This window comes from Echeneis naucrates, chromosome 1 (genome assembly GCF_900963305.1).
Source record: "Echeneis naucrates chromosome 1, fEcheNa1.1, whole genome shotgun sequence".
In the NCBI taxonomy this organism is placed as follows: domain Eukaryota; kingdom Metazoa; phylum Chordata; class Actinopteri; order Carangiformes; family Echeneidae; genus Echeneis; species Echeneis naucrates.
In genome coordinates, this window is record NC_042511.1 from 15,450,228 (window position 1) to 15,467,097 (window position 16,870).

The following is a 16,870-nucleotide window of genomic DNA, read 5'->3' on the forward strand; positions in this document are numbered from 1 at the left end:
CATTTAGCTTTCATATTAATGCAAGAGGCAATGGATATCTCAGTTTAGTACTTCCGAACCCAAGTTTGGATCCTTGGATTGCTCGGCGCAGGTGACTGTAAGATTAAATCAAATATGTGCCACAGTTTAGTAAGACATGTTTTATTTTGAAAAGCTAGAACAGAAGCTTAGTTAAATTAACCTGAGGCGCCACACATTTTATTTCTGAAGGAAAAAAAAAACAAACATAGTTGTTGACTTGCTGCCGTTTAAAAACAGCCAATCTATGGCTGTGGTTTTTTTATTTATCCGTCGAGACTGACAGCTGTAAAAGCCCCGGGAGTTTGCAGAAAGCATCGTTTTCTGCAGGACTTCCTGTTTAGGTGACGATCGAACCACCGGGACTTGGGATAATTCCTGGTTGGTTTTTGCTTTAGTTTATTACTTAAGTTATTTATCAAAATGATCAGAACCGATCACTTTAAAATGATCGCAGGAGCTTTCAGAGACGCTGTTCCCGTCATAACCAGCGGGGTGATGACGATTGTCCTCATGTCGTCTGTTTTGTTTGGTATCCAAACGTACTTCAACCTATCTCCGGGAGTTTTCAGTGTGGGAGCCGCTGTTTTTCTAAACGGACACATCCACCGGCTGTTCATGCATCCTTTCTCTCACAGGACTTTAGCCCAGCTGCTGCCGAGCATCGCGGCCCTGCTGTTTCTCAGCGGCAGCTTGGAGAGAGGTGTCGGCTCGGTCCGGTTCCTGATCCGGTTCCTGCTGCTGTCCACCAGCAGCGGGTTGGTCTACAGCTTCCTGGACCTGCTGCAGGATGACAGCAGCCGGGCCCCCACAGAGGGCCTTGTCCCCGTGGCTCTGGCCTGTGTGGCTGTGACCACCATGCACACAAAGATGACCAAAGGCTTCCTGTGTGGGGTCAGTTTCCCCACCATGGCGCTCCCTTGGGTGTTTCTTATTATCACAACTGCCCTTATCCCAAACTGTGTGCTCCCCTGTAACATCATTGCCGTCCTGGTTGGGTGGATGTGCGGCAAAGGATGGTTCTCTTACCTGGACATGTCTGAAACCAGGGCCGGTGTTCTGGAGAAGATGATGCCTTTTAGATTGTTGAGGAACATCAGTGGTGTGAAGTTTGTCCCTGCGTCCACAGAGGAGAGGAGGAAGACTCTGCTTCCACGGATCAACCCAACGCCTGGTTCTTATCCAGTCCAGGCTTATGCTCCATTATCCAGCATCAACAATGCTGACCCAGGAGCTGTGATGTATGAGGGCTGGTCTAACTCACCTAGTGCCCCGTCCAACCCTGTCGCTCCTCACGGACATGGGGCAACACATGGTTTTGGTCTAACTCATGGCCACAGCTGCAGCCATGTCCACCACGGTCATAGCCATGTGCAGCTTTAGCTGTATAATTGCTTTAAAACAGTCCAAATATGCTGATAAGCCATTTTTTAAATATAAGTTGCTATATTTGCCATTCTAAACCGCAGTAGGTGATGGTACACCTGTGGCAAAAAAGGTAAACATTTGGGAGAGAAACAAACTGATGGTGTGCTTTTGGGTTCTCTTTGTAAATTATAAGGTGCCATTTTTCTGAATGATTTATTGTTTAAGGTTACTTTCATGTATATATGAATATATATTTTTATTGCTACAAATAAATCTATAAGAACAAAAAGTCTCCAGGAAAAAAAAAAAAATTACATGAAGAAAACCCAAATTCAAAGGTAGCTGTATGCACAGCCAGTCCTCCATTTACGCCTGGTTTATGTGAAAAATGTGAATAAGTGGGAAAGAATGGAGAAAAAAAATTTAACAACCAAGTTTAAGGTAAAACAGTATGTGGACACAATTGATTATATCCTGCTTATGTCTTTGTAGAGTAGTCAATACAACTTATTTTAGTGGTCCTGAAAGCTTTTTGTATTGATTTAAACTTTTGATATTGCATGTTCTGAGTTGTAGTTTGTAGTTTATTTGATCATGGTGTCAGCAGGATGTCTAAACATGAGTTATTTGACAAATCACAATACTTTTTCCCCTTCAAAACCCTGAATTTGGATTTTCAATAGAACATCTTTGCTATACATCACTTGCACTGGTACAAACATATTTGGTAAATGCAAGTTAATGCATTAAAATAGTAGTAAAAATTAAGGCTTAATGTCATTTTTTTTGGTTTTGTGGTTTACGTTTTGTGAAAAAGGAACACTTGCCTACAATCAGTTCAAAAGCAAAGAGAGGGTTATAATTTTTGTCCTGAAGCAGCTTGGTTTAATGGACTCATTCACAAACATATACTGGTCAGATACTCATACAGCTTCACGACACTGGAGGCTAAGTCACATTGGAGGAAAGTGGTAGCAGAGCTGTCCGTGTAGGTGCTGCCTGTTATGCCGCAGGACAGGTATCACATCTAAAGCTCAAATAAGAACTCATTCCTCCCAAGCGTCTCCGTAGATGTTTTTCTTCACTGTAACATAAGAGGGAAGAAGAAGAGCTTGTTCTTACCGATTAATTTGAAGACAATAGATGCATTTGAATATCATTCCCTTAGCTTTCCTAACCAAGCAAGTGTTGCACACATTTCAGCAGGAGCAGCTTACCCTCTTTCTTTGGTCTTTCTAGTTCCTTCTCAGGTGGTGATTTGAGCATTGTTTCGGCCTTTTGGTTTAGTGCCACCTCATAGTTCTCTCTGTTTTTCAGCCTCAGGTCCTCATAGAGGATAGGCTTCCTCCTGGGCTCCTCATCTCCCACATATGACTGATCAGAAGCTGATGGTGACAGGAACAGACAAAAAGATTACTGCATTTTGGATAGAAACTTGGGAGGGTTGATTCATATACATAAGAAAAAAAAAATAACAGATAAATTAAACCTTTGAGAGGAGCCATCCACTAAATGATACAACTTTCTCATTCTAGTGTGTGTGTGTGTATATATATGTATATATATATATATATATATAGTGCAGAGCTACATATAATAGTTACCTTTTAATCTTTTTTTTTTCATCTCTGGAAAGATGTTTCTTGAATATAATTGCTCAATAGTAAAGCTGGAGTGATTGGTTAAACGAATCAGTGCAGTATCAAAGTAGGTCAAGTATTTTCATGACTGGCCAAACATTTAAGTAAATAAACAATTGAAAATATACTGGTCACTTGATAGTCTGGGTAATTTATGTCATTTGGAAGCTTAAATAACGGGCCAAGTTTTACTTTAAATGATCTATAATCACAAACTAAAGTGTAAATTTGTAAAATGTAATGTATTGTTGGTTACACTTCATTGCTATCTATAGTCAGTACTAGCATTTTGATAAAAGATTATTATTACTGCAACAATTTTGAAAAGATTCTACAGTATCTCTTTGTTTTACCTGGTGCACTGAAGTCATCCGCTCTCTCCATCTGCATGGGTGGCTCTGATCTGAAGCCATAATCAGAATATCTGCTGTTGCTGGGCATCTGGCCGGGGGCTTCAGCTTGCTGGAACATGGGGAAAGACGACTGGCTTTCTGAGTCACTCAGCTCTGACTGAGGACCCTGGGAACTGTGGAGGAGATGAATAGTGCTGAATAGTGGTGGAGAAGCAGTTGGTACATTAAATTCATGTAGTAGTCTGTGTGGAACTTACTATTGCTGAGGCAGTCCTGTCCTCTGTCGGAGGGCTTCTCCGAGAGGGGAGTTCTCCAACCTCTTGAACTTCTCCTGGCAAGTCTTCATATATGACATCTTCCCAGCCAGGTAGCCACAGAAACCAGCAACTACAGAAACAATCAGTAGTGCTGATTCAGCTTAATTGTCATTGAAGAGGATCTAGTTTGTGGTTTGGCTGTGTTGTTCAGTATTACTCTGTGAGGTGTTTTTAACCAGTCAGTCGAACCATTAATATTCAACGTGTGTGTGTGTGCGTTTTATACTCTAGCTCTAACATTCATGATCTTACAGGCCACTTTGGGGAGCGATCCGAACCTTGGCGACACCGACAGGGTCCCTGCGAATTTAAACAGAGCAGAGTCCATTTTAATCTTAAGAGAAAAGTATACGTAATGTACTGATTTCTTGACTTTATCCGCGGTATTACCTCTGGCAACCAGGGCCTGTGTGAGAGCCATGCTGACCACAGAGAAGGGCACCGCTGTGAAGAAGCATGTTGATGTCAGTGACACCATGTAAAAGTATTAGAGGACAGCTTTCCTCTTTATAAAATAACCAGACTTGTATGTTCTGGACAAAAAAACAAACAAACAAACAAACAAAAAAAAAAAACTTACACCTGTACCAAAAGCTCTCATTGTTGCACTCTCTGAACACCCTCCTCTCCTCCTCTGTAGGGATGTAGTCTATTCCCACTGCCCCCTGCACACGAACACGCACAATTATCACTTCACTGGCAGTAAATTCAAAACACAATCATAACAATAACAACGACCGTAAGTTTGAAACAGCAGGAAACTGCACGCACCGTTTCCCGGCAGCCCTTTAGCTGCTGCAGTTCATCTCACCTTATCGCTAACGGAGCTAGCGTAAGGTTAGCATGTGCGTATCTCCGTGTTTACCTGAGCTCCTCTCCGCTGGTGCTCCTGCGGATATCCCGTGGTTGTGGACGACATGTTGGCCCAAATGTGTGCAATAACAAAGTCGGATCAGCTAGCCAGGCTCACCACTTCACTGTTTGGGACAATGTCATTGCTCCGGCTAACAGACACAGCCCGGAAGTGAAAACTGAGACGTTTGTAAGTTCCCTGAGCGGATTAATGAGCCGCTGTTGTTGTTATAACAACAAACTTCGTTTGTTAGCGAAGATACACAATAGATAAACGGCATGATTCCTTTAACTTGCTTATGAAATACATCCAGAGACGCAGCTAAGTTTGGAAATGGATTTTAAAGCGTCTTTTACGTCGAGTCTTTTATTTTGAAAGTTCAAGGCCTATTGTAAAGTGATCGGACAGTCGACATACGCCCTCCACTGGCTGTACAAATAAACTAAACGCAGCCACGAATAATGCTGAAATAATACGTTTTTTCTTCAAATAATAAAACATTTGGTGTTTTCTTCAAGAGGAAGAAATGGCACAAGAGCTCATACCAGAAATGGGAACACACAATGGCATGGGGAGAAAGCTTTACAGCAACACATGAGGTTAGAAATCATACAAATCTTACAAAAACACAACCTTACAAACAGCTGACGGGATATATGAACACAGTACAAATACACTGAGCATGATCAATACCAAGAGGGGGCAAATAAGAACATGAAGATGCAATGCTGTAATAGCCTTGGAGGACGCCTAGGTGATGCTGTTGCATTTACATACAAATGAAGATGATGGCCTCAAGTGGTTGCATAAAATAAATTAAAATGAGACTTTGATATTTGGAGCCCCTGAAAATGTTTTCTGAAGGATTTAAGAGTACACAGTACATCTGTTTTTCAAAAGCGGAAGAGACTGAGACAGGAAGATCACAAGATCACAGTTGATAGTCTAACATTTATTGATAAACCTAAAAATAGAGGTGTTTTTTTTTTTTTTTTCCCTTTGCTGACCCGGTTATCATCCATCCAGCTATAGTGGCAACCTTACATGACAAGAGTGACCAGACTGGTAATCATTTGTGTCTGATCCATGCTGGTGCGATAAGGTTAGGTTTCGATAAGATGAGGGCACACCAGTGCACACCAGACTGGCAGTGATGTTTGGCTGATCACAACAGACACAGGGAAACATTGCACCCAAATGCGCGGCACTTGGATACACTGGGTTACAGATTGTCACCTGGGATGATCAATGTTGGCATGTGATTTCATCTGGTCTATAAGGACATGAGGGATAACCAATTTGGGATCACTGAAGTACACAAATTAGTAAGTTAGTAATTAGTAAGTTAAACCAGTTGTCAGTTAATTAAGTACAATACTAAGTACATGGTATTGTGTTATAATACCACCAATAAGTGTAATGCAACATAATGCAACAAAATTAACACATTTCTGATTGTATATTTGAATAAATGGCTCTAAAACATTTTTGATACTTAAACATTTTCAATAGCAAAATTTTATTTGTTGTTGCTGGACTGTTACACTTGACTGAATTAGTTTTAGCTTACTAGATAATAAAACAGCAGCTGATAAATATCAAGCTTTACGGCTTGATTGGTATCCAAGGAAATGAAAGGTTGACATAGATGGTTTTTGCATTTGGCTCCAAATGTGCACAAGTGGTTGTCTGTGTATTTATGCCACAGAGACTCGGAGATGCAGAGCTGGTCAAATAGGATGTTGGATTCTTCTGCTTTCCTCACTTCGCATTGCCAGCTCACAACTTCCATGGAAATTCAGCGAATCAGTTTGGCCCAGGCTGACTGTTCTCTGAAAATTTCTCTCAGTACTTTTATTCGTCTAAACACTCATTGATATTTTGAAGTATTGACCTATTTAGAGAATCAATAGACTGTGACCATAAAAATAAATATCACTTTGCTCCAAAAATAGTGCATATATAAAGTCAGGTGGTGCCTTGTCGATACACTTCCTGTACCCACCCCCACACTACCACAACACCCCACATGTAGTTAATCAGTTAGGCTAAACCTTTGCTGGGAAGCCATCCTCTCTCCCACTCCTCTTCCATGAATTATCTCAGGATCCAGTATCATCACTCTGGGGCCTGCGCATGACAAAGTAGGTGTGGACATACAGCTGAAGGTAGATACTAAAATCCCAAGAATTAACAGGTACAATGTGAGCTGGTTTGCAACACAACGTAGCGAGATTACAACAGTGTCAGGTAAGACTAATCAAGATTTGAAAGGTGTGTTCATCTTATCTGTGGTACAGTTGCATTAGTGATGATATGAAGGCGGCTAATAAATTGTCCTGCTGCCCTCCGCAGACACCCTACTCCTCCACTCTACCAGTGTGGAGGCAACACTTTTAAACCTGAAGAGCAGGTGAGCTGAGCTGTCACACACGGAGCATGGATTCACTACACCTGCCACAGGTGAGGACAAGCATGGCTTATATCAGCACAAAATACGGTGGTGTTAACCACTATCGGGATATTTTTTATGAAATTATAACATTATGAAAACCTTGATAATGCACGTATGTTTATATTTTAAGTTAATTTTTAAAGATTCATACAAGTTCAGAAGCTGCAAACCATCCCAGATTTTTATGATCTGGTGATAAATGTGTGTTGAAACTGGTAAAAGCTTTTGAAAGACTGATAGAGATGAATTGTTCATATTAGATATAGAATATTGTGGTTTCATTACAGGAAATTAATGTTCAATAATGAATGTGTTGTGAAATTACTATGACATTATATCATTTTCATTTAAAAGTATAGGAAATAGGGCTTTGGGCAACTGATGAATGTGCGAATTTTTCCAAATATTGATTTAGCTGGTGTCCTTTCCTGTTATACTGTTGTTTGAATGGAATTTTACAGCAGCTCATTCACGTGATGATAAGATCAATACTGTAGCATGTGAGGAGGCTGTGTGTGTGTATGTGTGTGTGTGTGTGTGTGTGTGTTTGTGTGATATTTCAAATTCAAATGTCCTAAACTGACTGTCAAGGTGATTTTAGGAAACAGCTAATCAGATTAAAGTGATGATTGAAAAATATAACTTGGGAAATGAACATATATAAAAGGTTGCATTTATTTGCTCCTGATTCAGACAACGACCCCTCAGAGTAAATGCAAGGAAGAGTGCGATGAGAAACCGGGAGATAATAGCAAAGGTATTTATTTAAGAATTCCATTAATGAAATTTTAGGAAGCACTTCTGTGTAATGCGCTGACTAAACTAAAAGGAGACTAAATGTATTTATGCCCTGGTCCTTTCAGTCAAAGCAAGTCCCGCACATTCTACTTTGGCTTTGATTGAGGAGGACCCTGAGGATGTGGATCCATGGGACCTGCCAGAGCTGAAGGACACAGGGGTTCCATGGTCAGGTAAGAATTTGTTATGTTCTACTTGTGCAAAGTTAGCATTTGTTAGCATTCAAGTGCTATCTTTTTGTTGTATTTTTAAAAGATGAAATATGCATGTAGGCAGCAATATATAAACTTTCTGATGTATAATATATAGTCTAAATTAGATATGACAAGGTCCAATATCATATTATTAAATGATCACAGAGGATCTGGTGAGTTCATTGTTTTTGTACAGTCAAATAAATCAGTACATAACTGTATATCACCTATACATGCAGTTTAAGAAGTTACAGGGCCAACAAAGAGTGTCTGGCTCTTCTATGAGTTTTAATCTTTTATTGTAATAATTTTGAAGCAAAGTTGGTGTAATGTGTCTTTTTTTTTTTAGAACTATTGCTTCGTTTTCACAAACTGAAATCCCTTGACTATGCACAGATGATCTGACTTATTATGTCAGATGAATATATAGTCATCCAGGTATTTTGTCCAAAAAGCCACAATAAATTCATTTTTATTTAATGGTATAAAGAAATTCATTTAAAAAAAAGAAAAGTATATTTTGGTAAGCAGCGTCTATGCACACTGTAGCTTCTTGAACCTCAGGACATTATAACACAATTCAAAGAACTTTATAACACTGTAATCAGATACACTGATTTAATAATTGCTAATCTACAGATCATAGATAAAAGTGGATGTAATTCAGACATTAGCTAGATCGAAAGATAAGTCTGTGCCAAGTTAAAGTAATCTGCAAGGCAAGAAGATGAAGTGAAGTGATAGAAAGTGACCGAGTGACAAATCTGTTAAGTTCAGCGCTCTAAAAGTTATATTGTCAGTGTAACTTCCTGCAAGAGTGAGAGCATGTGAGTTATTTATCATTATATTATATGTTACTCTCCACAATCAATTTGGTGAAAGTTGTGTGCTAAGGATAAGAAATGCCTTAAGTTACGGTTTGCAGTTTTTTCACAAGAATGGGATCCCGTTAAAAGTTTCTATATGCCCAGGTGACCTGGCTCACCTTTCTTTCCCCACGATTCTTGTGACTCTCAAATCCGTAGCATGTGCCATAGGCTATTTCTCTGAAGAAATTTGAAGTATCAAGCTGATAAATTTAATGCAGATTGTATTGTATTGTTTTCCTGCTGTGAAAAGGCTGGTGGAGGAAAAGCTGAACATTTTAAAAATGACAAGGATAAATAAAAAGTATTTTTTGAAATAAATAAATAAATAAATAAATAAATAAAAATTCTGTCTTTACTGTTTCAGCTCTGGATACCAAAGGGAAGGTGCTGAGGGTGCTGGTATCCGTGGGGAAGCTTGCTCTGCTGCTGGGTTTCCTCTACATGTTTATCTGCTCCCTCGACATCCTCAGCTCAGCCTTCCAGCTTGTTGGAGGTAAACACGCTCTCTTCATCTGAACCTGAGTGTGGGTCAGAAAAACATCTAAGGAGCTAATAATGTTGAAACGATGGCCATGGGGACATTTCTATGGGTTTTGTATTTACAGATGAATGGCAAATGATCACATTTGATCCACTCTGCACTGGAAACTGTGCTTTGATGAGAAACCAATGTGAAACAGTGTATATGATTACTCGATCTAGGTAAAACGGCAGGTGACATCTTCCAGGACAACTCAGTTTTGTCAAACCCACTTGCTGGTTTGGTCATTGGTGTTTTGGTCACCCTGTTGGTGCAGAGCTCATCCACTTCCTCCTCCATAGTTGTGAGCATGGTCTCCTCTGGATGTGAGTGCGAAGCTTCACAATACACACTGACACACACACACACACACGCGCACCCATGTACAGAAAGCTGAATGAACGAATGGTGATGATGAGGGTTAAAATTGAAACGTGTGTTTTGGCAGTGCTCACAGTTCAACTGGCTGTCCCGATCATCATGGGCACCAACATTGGCACCTCTGTCACCAATACGCTTGTCGCAATGACCCAGGCTGGTGACCGCAGCACATTCAGGAGGTAATCGTTTCCTGTCGCATGGGTGGCTTCTTTTTAAATCTTTCCTTTGCCATTTAAAATCCTACCAAACATTGGAAGAACATTGTGCTCTGTTGTGAATGGCATGAATACGCAGAGCTAATCTGAGCTAATCTTCTCACCCACAGTCCAATATATGACTGAAAGATAAAATCATATTGCTACTGTTATCAGGCTACCTGTATCGTTAACCAGTTATGCAATAGGCCCATACATTGTAAGCAACAATGGCTTGTAGCATCAATTTTACCAAAACAGTGGGTCTGCCTTGAAGTAATTTGATAATGTTGCTCCCATGAAGGAGGTGAAACGGCCCATTATTTAGTTTTTGATCCTTGTGATTACCTTGGAGATGGATAGAATTTGCCTTATCAGTCAAGTTTTGCTTCTTGACCATGTACATTTTTCAGTAAAAATATTTAAGGATTTTCTTTTCCTTTGCCTTCATCTACCTCTTTTCACAATGCTCCTCAGGGCGTTTGCAGGGGCCACCGTGCACGACTTTTTCAACTGGCTGTCGGTGTTGGTGCTGCTGCCTCTGGAGGTGGCCACTGGTTATTTGTACGTGGTCACTAAACTCATCATCGACTCTTTCAAAATCCAGACTGAGGAAGCCCCAGACTTGTTGAATGTGATCACCGATGTCCTCACAGAGTCAATCATACAGGTAAAAACAAAACTGGTGCGAAATGAAGAGCAAAGGTAGCAACAAAAGACGTACTATTGTACAATGAGGCATGTTTTACAAATCTAAAACACTAGACCAAAATAGAAATTTTATATAAGGCAAAAGATTCATTCATTCAATCCAACAAAACCTGACGCCACAGAATCTTTAAAAACATGAAAGTATTCACCATTGTAATAACTACACAGTGCAATACCTATTTTAGCCAAATGCGGGTTAAGGCTTTCGTTTGAAATTCAAGCAAGATGTTCTGGTTATGCCTTCTGTAGCAGGCAATAGTCATTTTGCTATTTGGATAAGAGGCCACGTGTAACACGGTATCTTATCTTCATTGGGGTTGAGCTGTGGATTCTTTCCCTTTCCTTTTGACTCAGTTGGATCAGTCTGTCCTCAGTGGGATTGCTACTGGTGATCAAGAAGCCAGGAATAAGAGTCTTATTAAGAAATGGTGCCAAACCTTCACCAACACAGTAAGACCTGCACATGTCTGCTGTACGCCAAATATCCAAAAGCACTGACATTTAAGTTTTCACAGTCAAACTGCCGCTGTGTTTCAGACCTTAATGAACGTTACAGTTCCTGGTCCAGAAAACTGCACCTCTCCGTCTCTGTGCTGGGTGGAGGGCAACATTACCTTTACACTGAAGAACATCTCTGAAACACATAATATCAAGAAATGTAAGACTACCATTCCTTCCCAGACTTTATCCTTTGCTTTCTTTTATTTTATCAATCTGATTTGGAAAATGGGTCGTCAGTATGTTCGGTAAAAGTATAACATACTCATCATTATATATGGTGGACAGCCTAATTTTTCAGCCTTCAAATTCAACACCTTGCTTATCCACTAACTGTCGTACATGATGTAGAAATTCGTACTTTCCATGTGCGTGCAGGTACACACCTCTTTGTGGATGTAAATCTGCCTGACCTGTTTGTGGGTCTGATACTGCTGGCTCTTTCACTGGTGGTGCTCTGCTCCTGCCTGGTCCTCATTGTCAAGCTTCTGAACTCCATGTTAAAAGGACAGGTGGCTGGAGTCATCAAGAAGATCCTCAACACAGGTGAGCAGCCAGTACAATAAACTGGATGTAGTGAAATAAGTTGGTAACACTGGAATGTTTTGTGGATGTTCACATGCGCATGTCTATTGGTGTGTGCAGATTTCCCATTTCCATTTGGTTGGGTCACTGGTTACATTGCCATAATAGTTGGAGCTGGAATGACCTTCATTGTGCAGAGCAGTTCGGTTTTCACCTCAGCTATCACTCCACTTGTTGGTGAGGTCAACCTTGCATTCATAATTATTGAGACTTTAAGTCAATGAAAGGACGGCAACTCATCACAAGAACGAAAGGAAGGCTTAAGCGTTTGTGCGACTGTGTATTTTAACAAATTTCTCGATTGTTTGAATAGGTATTGGTGTCATCAGCATAGAGAGAGCATACCCATTGTCTCTGGGTTCCAATATTGGCACAACCACCACGGCCATCTTGGCTGCCATGGCTAGTCCTGGAGACACACTGGCAAATGCCCTTCAGGTCAGTAATTCAAACCCAAAATGCAGAAAGAACTGTGTGTCTTCTAGAAAAGTTTAGTATGAATGTATTTTTTAACTGCCTTTAGCAGTTGAAATTTTTTTACGTTTGGGACAAAATATCGCAGTACACATTTTAAATTGGTACTTTTTGAAATGTGTTGTAATACACAGAGGTTGTAGTTTATTTTATTAATCCATGAAAGTCTTTATTAAAACATTAAATTCTGAGTAAATTAATGTGCTTTTTTCTGTAAATTTAGAAATACATTAAGTAACAACACAACTTGTAACAAATTTGTAATAATTTAGCTGTCTTTGATTTTAGCCGCACAGAATATTGGGTTTTTTAATATATATATATATATATATATATATATATATATATATATATATATATATATATTGGTTTGGTATGACTTCTCGACTCATAAATGAAGAAACTCTATCATGGTATATATATATATATACCATGATAGAGTTCTCATAAATGAAGAAACTCTATCATGGTATATATATATATATACCATGATAGAGTTTCTTCATTTATGAGTCGAGAAGTCATACCAAACCAATAAAGTTTTTCCTTCATTGCTTCAGGTTGCCCTTGTGCATTTCCTGTTCAACATTTCTGGGATCATCTTGTGGTATCCAATTCCTTTCACCCGAATCCCTATTCGACTGGCTAAAGGCCTGGGCAACATCACTGCCTCTTACCGCTGGTTTGCTGCTGTCTACATCATCTGCTGCTTCTTCATTTTACCATTCTTCGTCTTCAGCCTGTCGCTAGCTGGCTGGCAGGCATTGGTTGGTGTGGGAACACCTCTGGTCTTCGTGTTGATCATCATCGTTGCGATCAACGTGCTGCAAAAACGAAATCCTGGGTGTTTGCCCGCAGCACTGCAATCCTGGGATTTCCTCCCTCTCTGGGCGCACTCACTGGCTCCCTGGGATAAAGTAGTTGGTGCGATTACTGCCAAATGCTGTTGCTGCTGCAAATGCTGCCAAGTTGCTGCGAGTGACCTAGAACACAGAGAGAAAGAGTCTGTGGAAAAGAACGAAAAGCCACAAAAAGAGGTCTATGATAACCCTGCAATGAGTGCAGAAAAAGAGGTAGAAAATGAGATTAAGATAGAGCTACAAATTCTAAAAATGACCCAGCTGTGAGATTTTCCATGCGTGTTAGATGATGAACGCACAAACAGACATAATTGGCGCATGAAGCAAAAACATTCAGGAAAAGAAAACTATAAATTCCACAATTTTTTTTATCTTACTTTAAGTAGTTATTTTAGAGTAAAGTGAGAAATGGCAGATTTCTCTATGGCAAAGAAAATGCCACATGCAGGGTGATGTTGGTCTTCTCACTGTACGCCGTTAACTGAAGTGGCCTTTAAAAGATATGGCTGGCAATACTCTATATTCACTTATCAACATCATGGAATACTCAAAGCCAACAGTTTGTACAGTCTGTAAATCCATCTCTCCACATTTTCTTCCTCACCTGGAATCTTACAAGAAACACAGATATGAAAGGGCTGATCAACTTCCTTAAACAGTTGAGCTTAAGGAGATAGTTTTTCGCAGTTTTTAACTTTAGTCGACCAGAAGAAGAGTCTGTTTGAAAGTCTGTGTAAAGTTTAGCTGCAGGGCATAGGCTTGTTCTGACATGTTTCGTTGGTTTTATCATGTTTCATCCTTTGTGTGTGTATAAAAGACACATGAGTTTCTTACACATCGTTTTAAGGTGTAAAAGTGATTTTGTAATTGAGATGGATAATTGTATTCAAGGAATATGTGGTTTGAAATTAGATGAATGAACATCTAACTTTATGTTTTTAACCTTGACTGTTAAATGCTATATATTGCCTTCCAATAATACCAAAATGACAGTTTAAAATAATAAAAGACAAAAAATATTACCGAATTGATAGATTTTTGTTATTTTTTCTACTTACCTTCCGGTAACCTCTTGATTTACTGTTCTATACCTTCATTCACGGCAAAATATAGGAAACTATTTACTGCTGCCTTATCAGCAGTATCTGAAGCACCATGGGCGATTATGATATAAGGATGACACAGAGTTCAGAGTGTAGAGTTCAGTGTTCAGCGTTAAAAACATACCCTGTTTGTGAAAAGTATTTCAAACATTAATATCATCACATCATTTTCATGATGATGCTTTTTTTTTTTTTTTTTTTTTTCAAATGTCAGGTTTTGTTTTTCTGCACAGCCAATGTCCAGGAAACCTCCAGTGTTGTGTAGACCGCTATACTGTCACATGTCAGGAGGCCATGTGCAAAGAACATGAGATGGATTATCAATGTGTCAATACTGAGGGCGTACCAACTGTGCCAAAGCACACGCCACTACCATGAAACACATTTCAGATGGTCAACTGTCACTCAGTCTTTCAACAGGAAATGTTCCATACACATTCGTTCAAACTTCTATTTTATGAATTCAGCAACTTTAGCAATTGGTATTTCTAGCGCTATAACAATTTAGCTATTGAACCTATGAAAATGTTCCTTGCATACAGGATATATATATATATATATATATATATATATATATATATATATATAAGATTTTTTAGTAGATTAGTGAGCTACGCTCCTATCACATTTCATTCACGCCATTATCATCATATGCAATCAGCTTAGCTGGACATCAGTTATTTCTATATGTTATTGGTAATGGTCAAGACATTTTTTGAGTCACTCTCTTCATTTTTAATTATTTGCAAGCCCCAATCTCTTACTCATGCTGAAGATAAACCTTGATAAGATTCTAGGCACGTTTCCTGTAATAAGATTAGCATAGAATTTAGGTACATTCACACACACACACACACACACACACGAAACCAAGAGACAAGACACATGTATGTCAGCATTTCTAAGTGGAATCACACACATTTGTGTAACTCACACGCCAAGACATACACCATCATTAAATACGATCATCTATATTTTCTATCAAACCAAGTGAAACATTTTGCAGTTTTAAACCAATGTTAAACAGCTAGACATGCTGCATTATTCTGGACCAGTAATATTTTCTTTTCATGCTTCATGACATATTTAAATAAAGCACCAAGCAATGTGTGAGGCAGATTCTATTTTTTGTTTTACAATTTTTATGTCAAATAATTTGTATATATGATGTGAACTGGTAATATAAACATCTTTTTCAAATTTTACTTCCACAGCAACACATGTGTGCCTTTGTTGGCCCTGTGATGGACTGGTGACCTGTCCAGGGTGTACCCCGCCCTCGCCTAGATTGCTAATTTCTCAGAATTTCATCACTCGTCAAATCATTCGGAACCTGAGAAGAATTTGAAATAAGGTTCTGTAGGCTTGAAAAATATTTTTGCCGCACTACATGTATTTTTTATAACAGTCTAAAGTCTGAAGTCTTTGGTCAGCACTCCCAGGAGAGTCTCAGTTCAGTTCATGTGTTCACGCATTGACTTCTGAATGGAATATTTCACTGACCAACACTGGCTCCTTGTGGCAAATATGAGAACAACACTGTCAGAGGCAGCTGAGGACAGCATCACACTATGAAAGGCAAGAGGACACCGAGGCAGGTAACGTGTGGTGCAATTTGCATGTATGAAGTATAATCAGTGCAACGCAGAATGTGTCTTAGTCGGCATTTGCTCATCTATCATGCGATAATTTTTTTTTCCGGGCATGAAATCAGCACCTCTGTAGTTCAAACTGTCTTTTGGATATTTATTCTTGCAGAATGAAGGCAGTCCAACAACAAAGTGTGACTGTCTGCTGCAAGACTGTCTCAGAGCAGAGTTTCTCAGGAGTTGCTATAATCTAACAGCTCAAATGTAGCTGCAGCAGACAAAGTCACACTTGACATGGTCAACATTGCAATTATTATTACCAAGTTATTATTGTTCATTACTCAAACAAAAGAGGATTCACTGGTTGCACATGCCCAACAATGAAATTATTTGTCTGTATTGGTCAACCAATATAAAAATATCTCGAGTGGTAAGAAGGAGGAGGAGCACTATGCAGGACAAACCGTTCCCTGGATAAGTTACTGGCTTGACACCCAAGATTCGTAAACATTCATCGCCGGTCCTTAGCAGCTGTCGCAGCATCATTATCTAGTATTTTTAGTGCCGACCTTACTAGTACATGTCAATATGTCTTCACACAATTTCTTATATTGGAAAAGATGACATAATGTTGCTCCTACAGTGGGATTTTCTTGTCATCCGCATTTTTTTCTTTTTGGACTGCTTTTCATTAAAAAAAAATTTTTAAAAAGCTGACACAGATGACACAGCCTGCATCTTGACTTGACCTCTGACCCCTCTGACCTTTGATGAACGCACAGTCATTGTGACCTTGCAAGTGCAGGGCAGGGTCGGGACACGTCAATGATGAGAAACATTTCATTGTTTCTTTCTTTCTTTCTCTGTTCTCGCTCATATTTTTCAAGACAAAAGACGGAGGAGGAATGACGCATTGCATATTATTAACTAGCAGGTCGACTAGCAGTGGCCCACCCAACATGTGAGATTTTAGGCGACCGCCTGTGTGGCCTGTATGGCCTTGCCGATATGCTTTTTTTTTTCACACTAGTAACTCATCACTTTCTATGAAAACGCTTTGATTAACCAGCTGTAGCAACACTGTGAACTG

At 39.4% G+C, this 16,870-nt stretch overlaps 3 protein-coding genes across 3 annotated transcripts; 2 read left to right on the forward strand and 1 right to left on the reverse strand.

Moving 5' to 3' along the window:
- The first annotated feature begins 187 nt into the window (after positions 1 to 187).
- rhbdd2 (rhomboid domain containing 2) lies at positions 188 to 2,868 on the forward strand. The gene has a single exon (XM_029502862.1). It carries the CDS (start codon positions 442 to 444, stop codon positions 1,399 to 1,401), a length of 960 nt encoding a protein of 319 aa, XP_029358722.1. The 5' UTR covers positions 188 to 441; the 3' UTR covers positions 1,402 to 2,868.
- On the reverse strand, positions 1,622 to 4,905 carry LOC115044040 (OCIA domain-containing protein 1). The gene is made up of 8 exons (XM_029502874.1): positions 4,562 to 4,905; positions 4,277 to 4,361; positions 4,087 to 4,140; positions 3,949 to 3,996; positions 3,637 to 3,766; positions 3,380 to 3,552; positions 2,604 to 2,771; positions 1,622 to 2,470 (listed from the first exon to the last, which is right to left on the reverse strand). The coding sequence occupies exons 1-8, from the start codon at positions 4,613 to 4,615 to the stop codon at positions 2,433 to 2,435; spliced, it is 750 nt and encodes a 249-aa protein (XP_029358734.1). The 5' UTR covers positions 4,616 to 4,905; the 3' UTR covers positions 1,622 to 2,432.
- A 2,072-nt stretch (positions 4,906 to 6,977) lies between these two features.
- Positions 6,978 to 13,355, forward strand: slc34a2a (solute carrier family 34 member 2a). The gene is made up of 13 exons (XM_029497305.1): positions 6,978 to 7,012; positions 7,698 to 7,761; positions 7,868 to 7,975; positions 9,230 to 9,358; positions 9,568 to 9,711; positions 9,834 to 9,945; positions 10,438 to 10,630; positions 11,026 to 11,121; positions 11,209 to 11,329; positions 11,548 to 11,715; positions 11,815 to 11,931; positions 12,068 to 12,192; positions 12,789 to 13,355. Exons 1-13 carry the CDS (start codon positions 6,989 to 6,991, stop codon positions 13,353 to 13,355), a joined length of 1,968 nt encoding a protein of 655 aa, XP_029353165.1. The 5' UTR covers positions 6,978 to 6,988.
- The last annotated feature ends 3,515 nt before the right edge of the window (positions 13,356 to 16,870 follow it).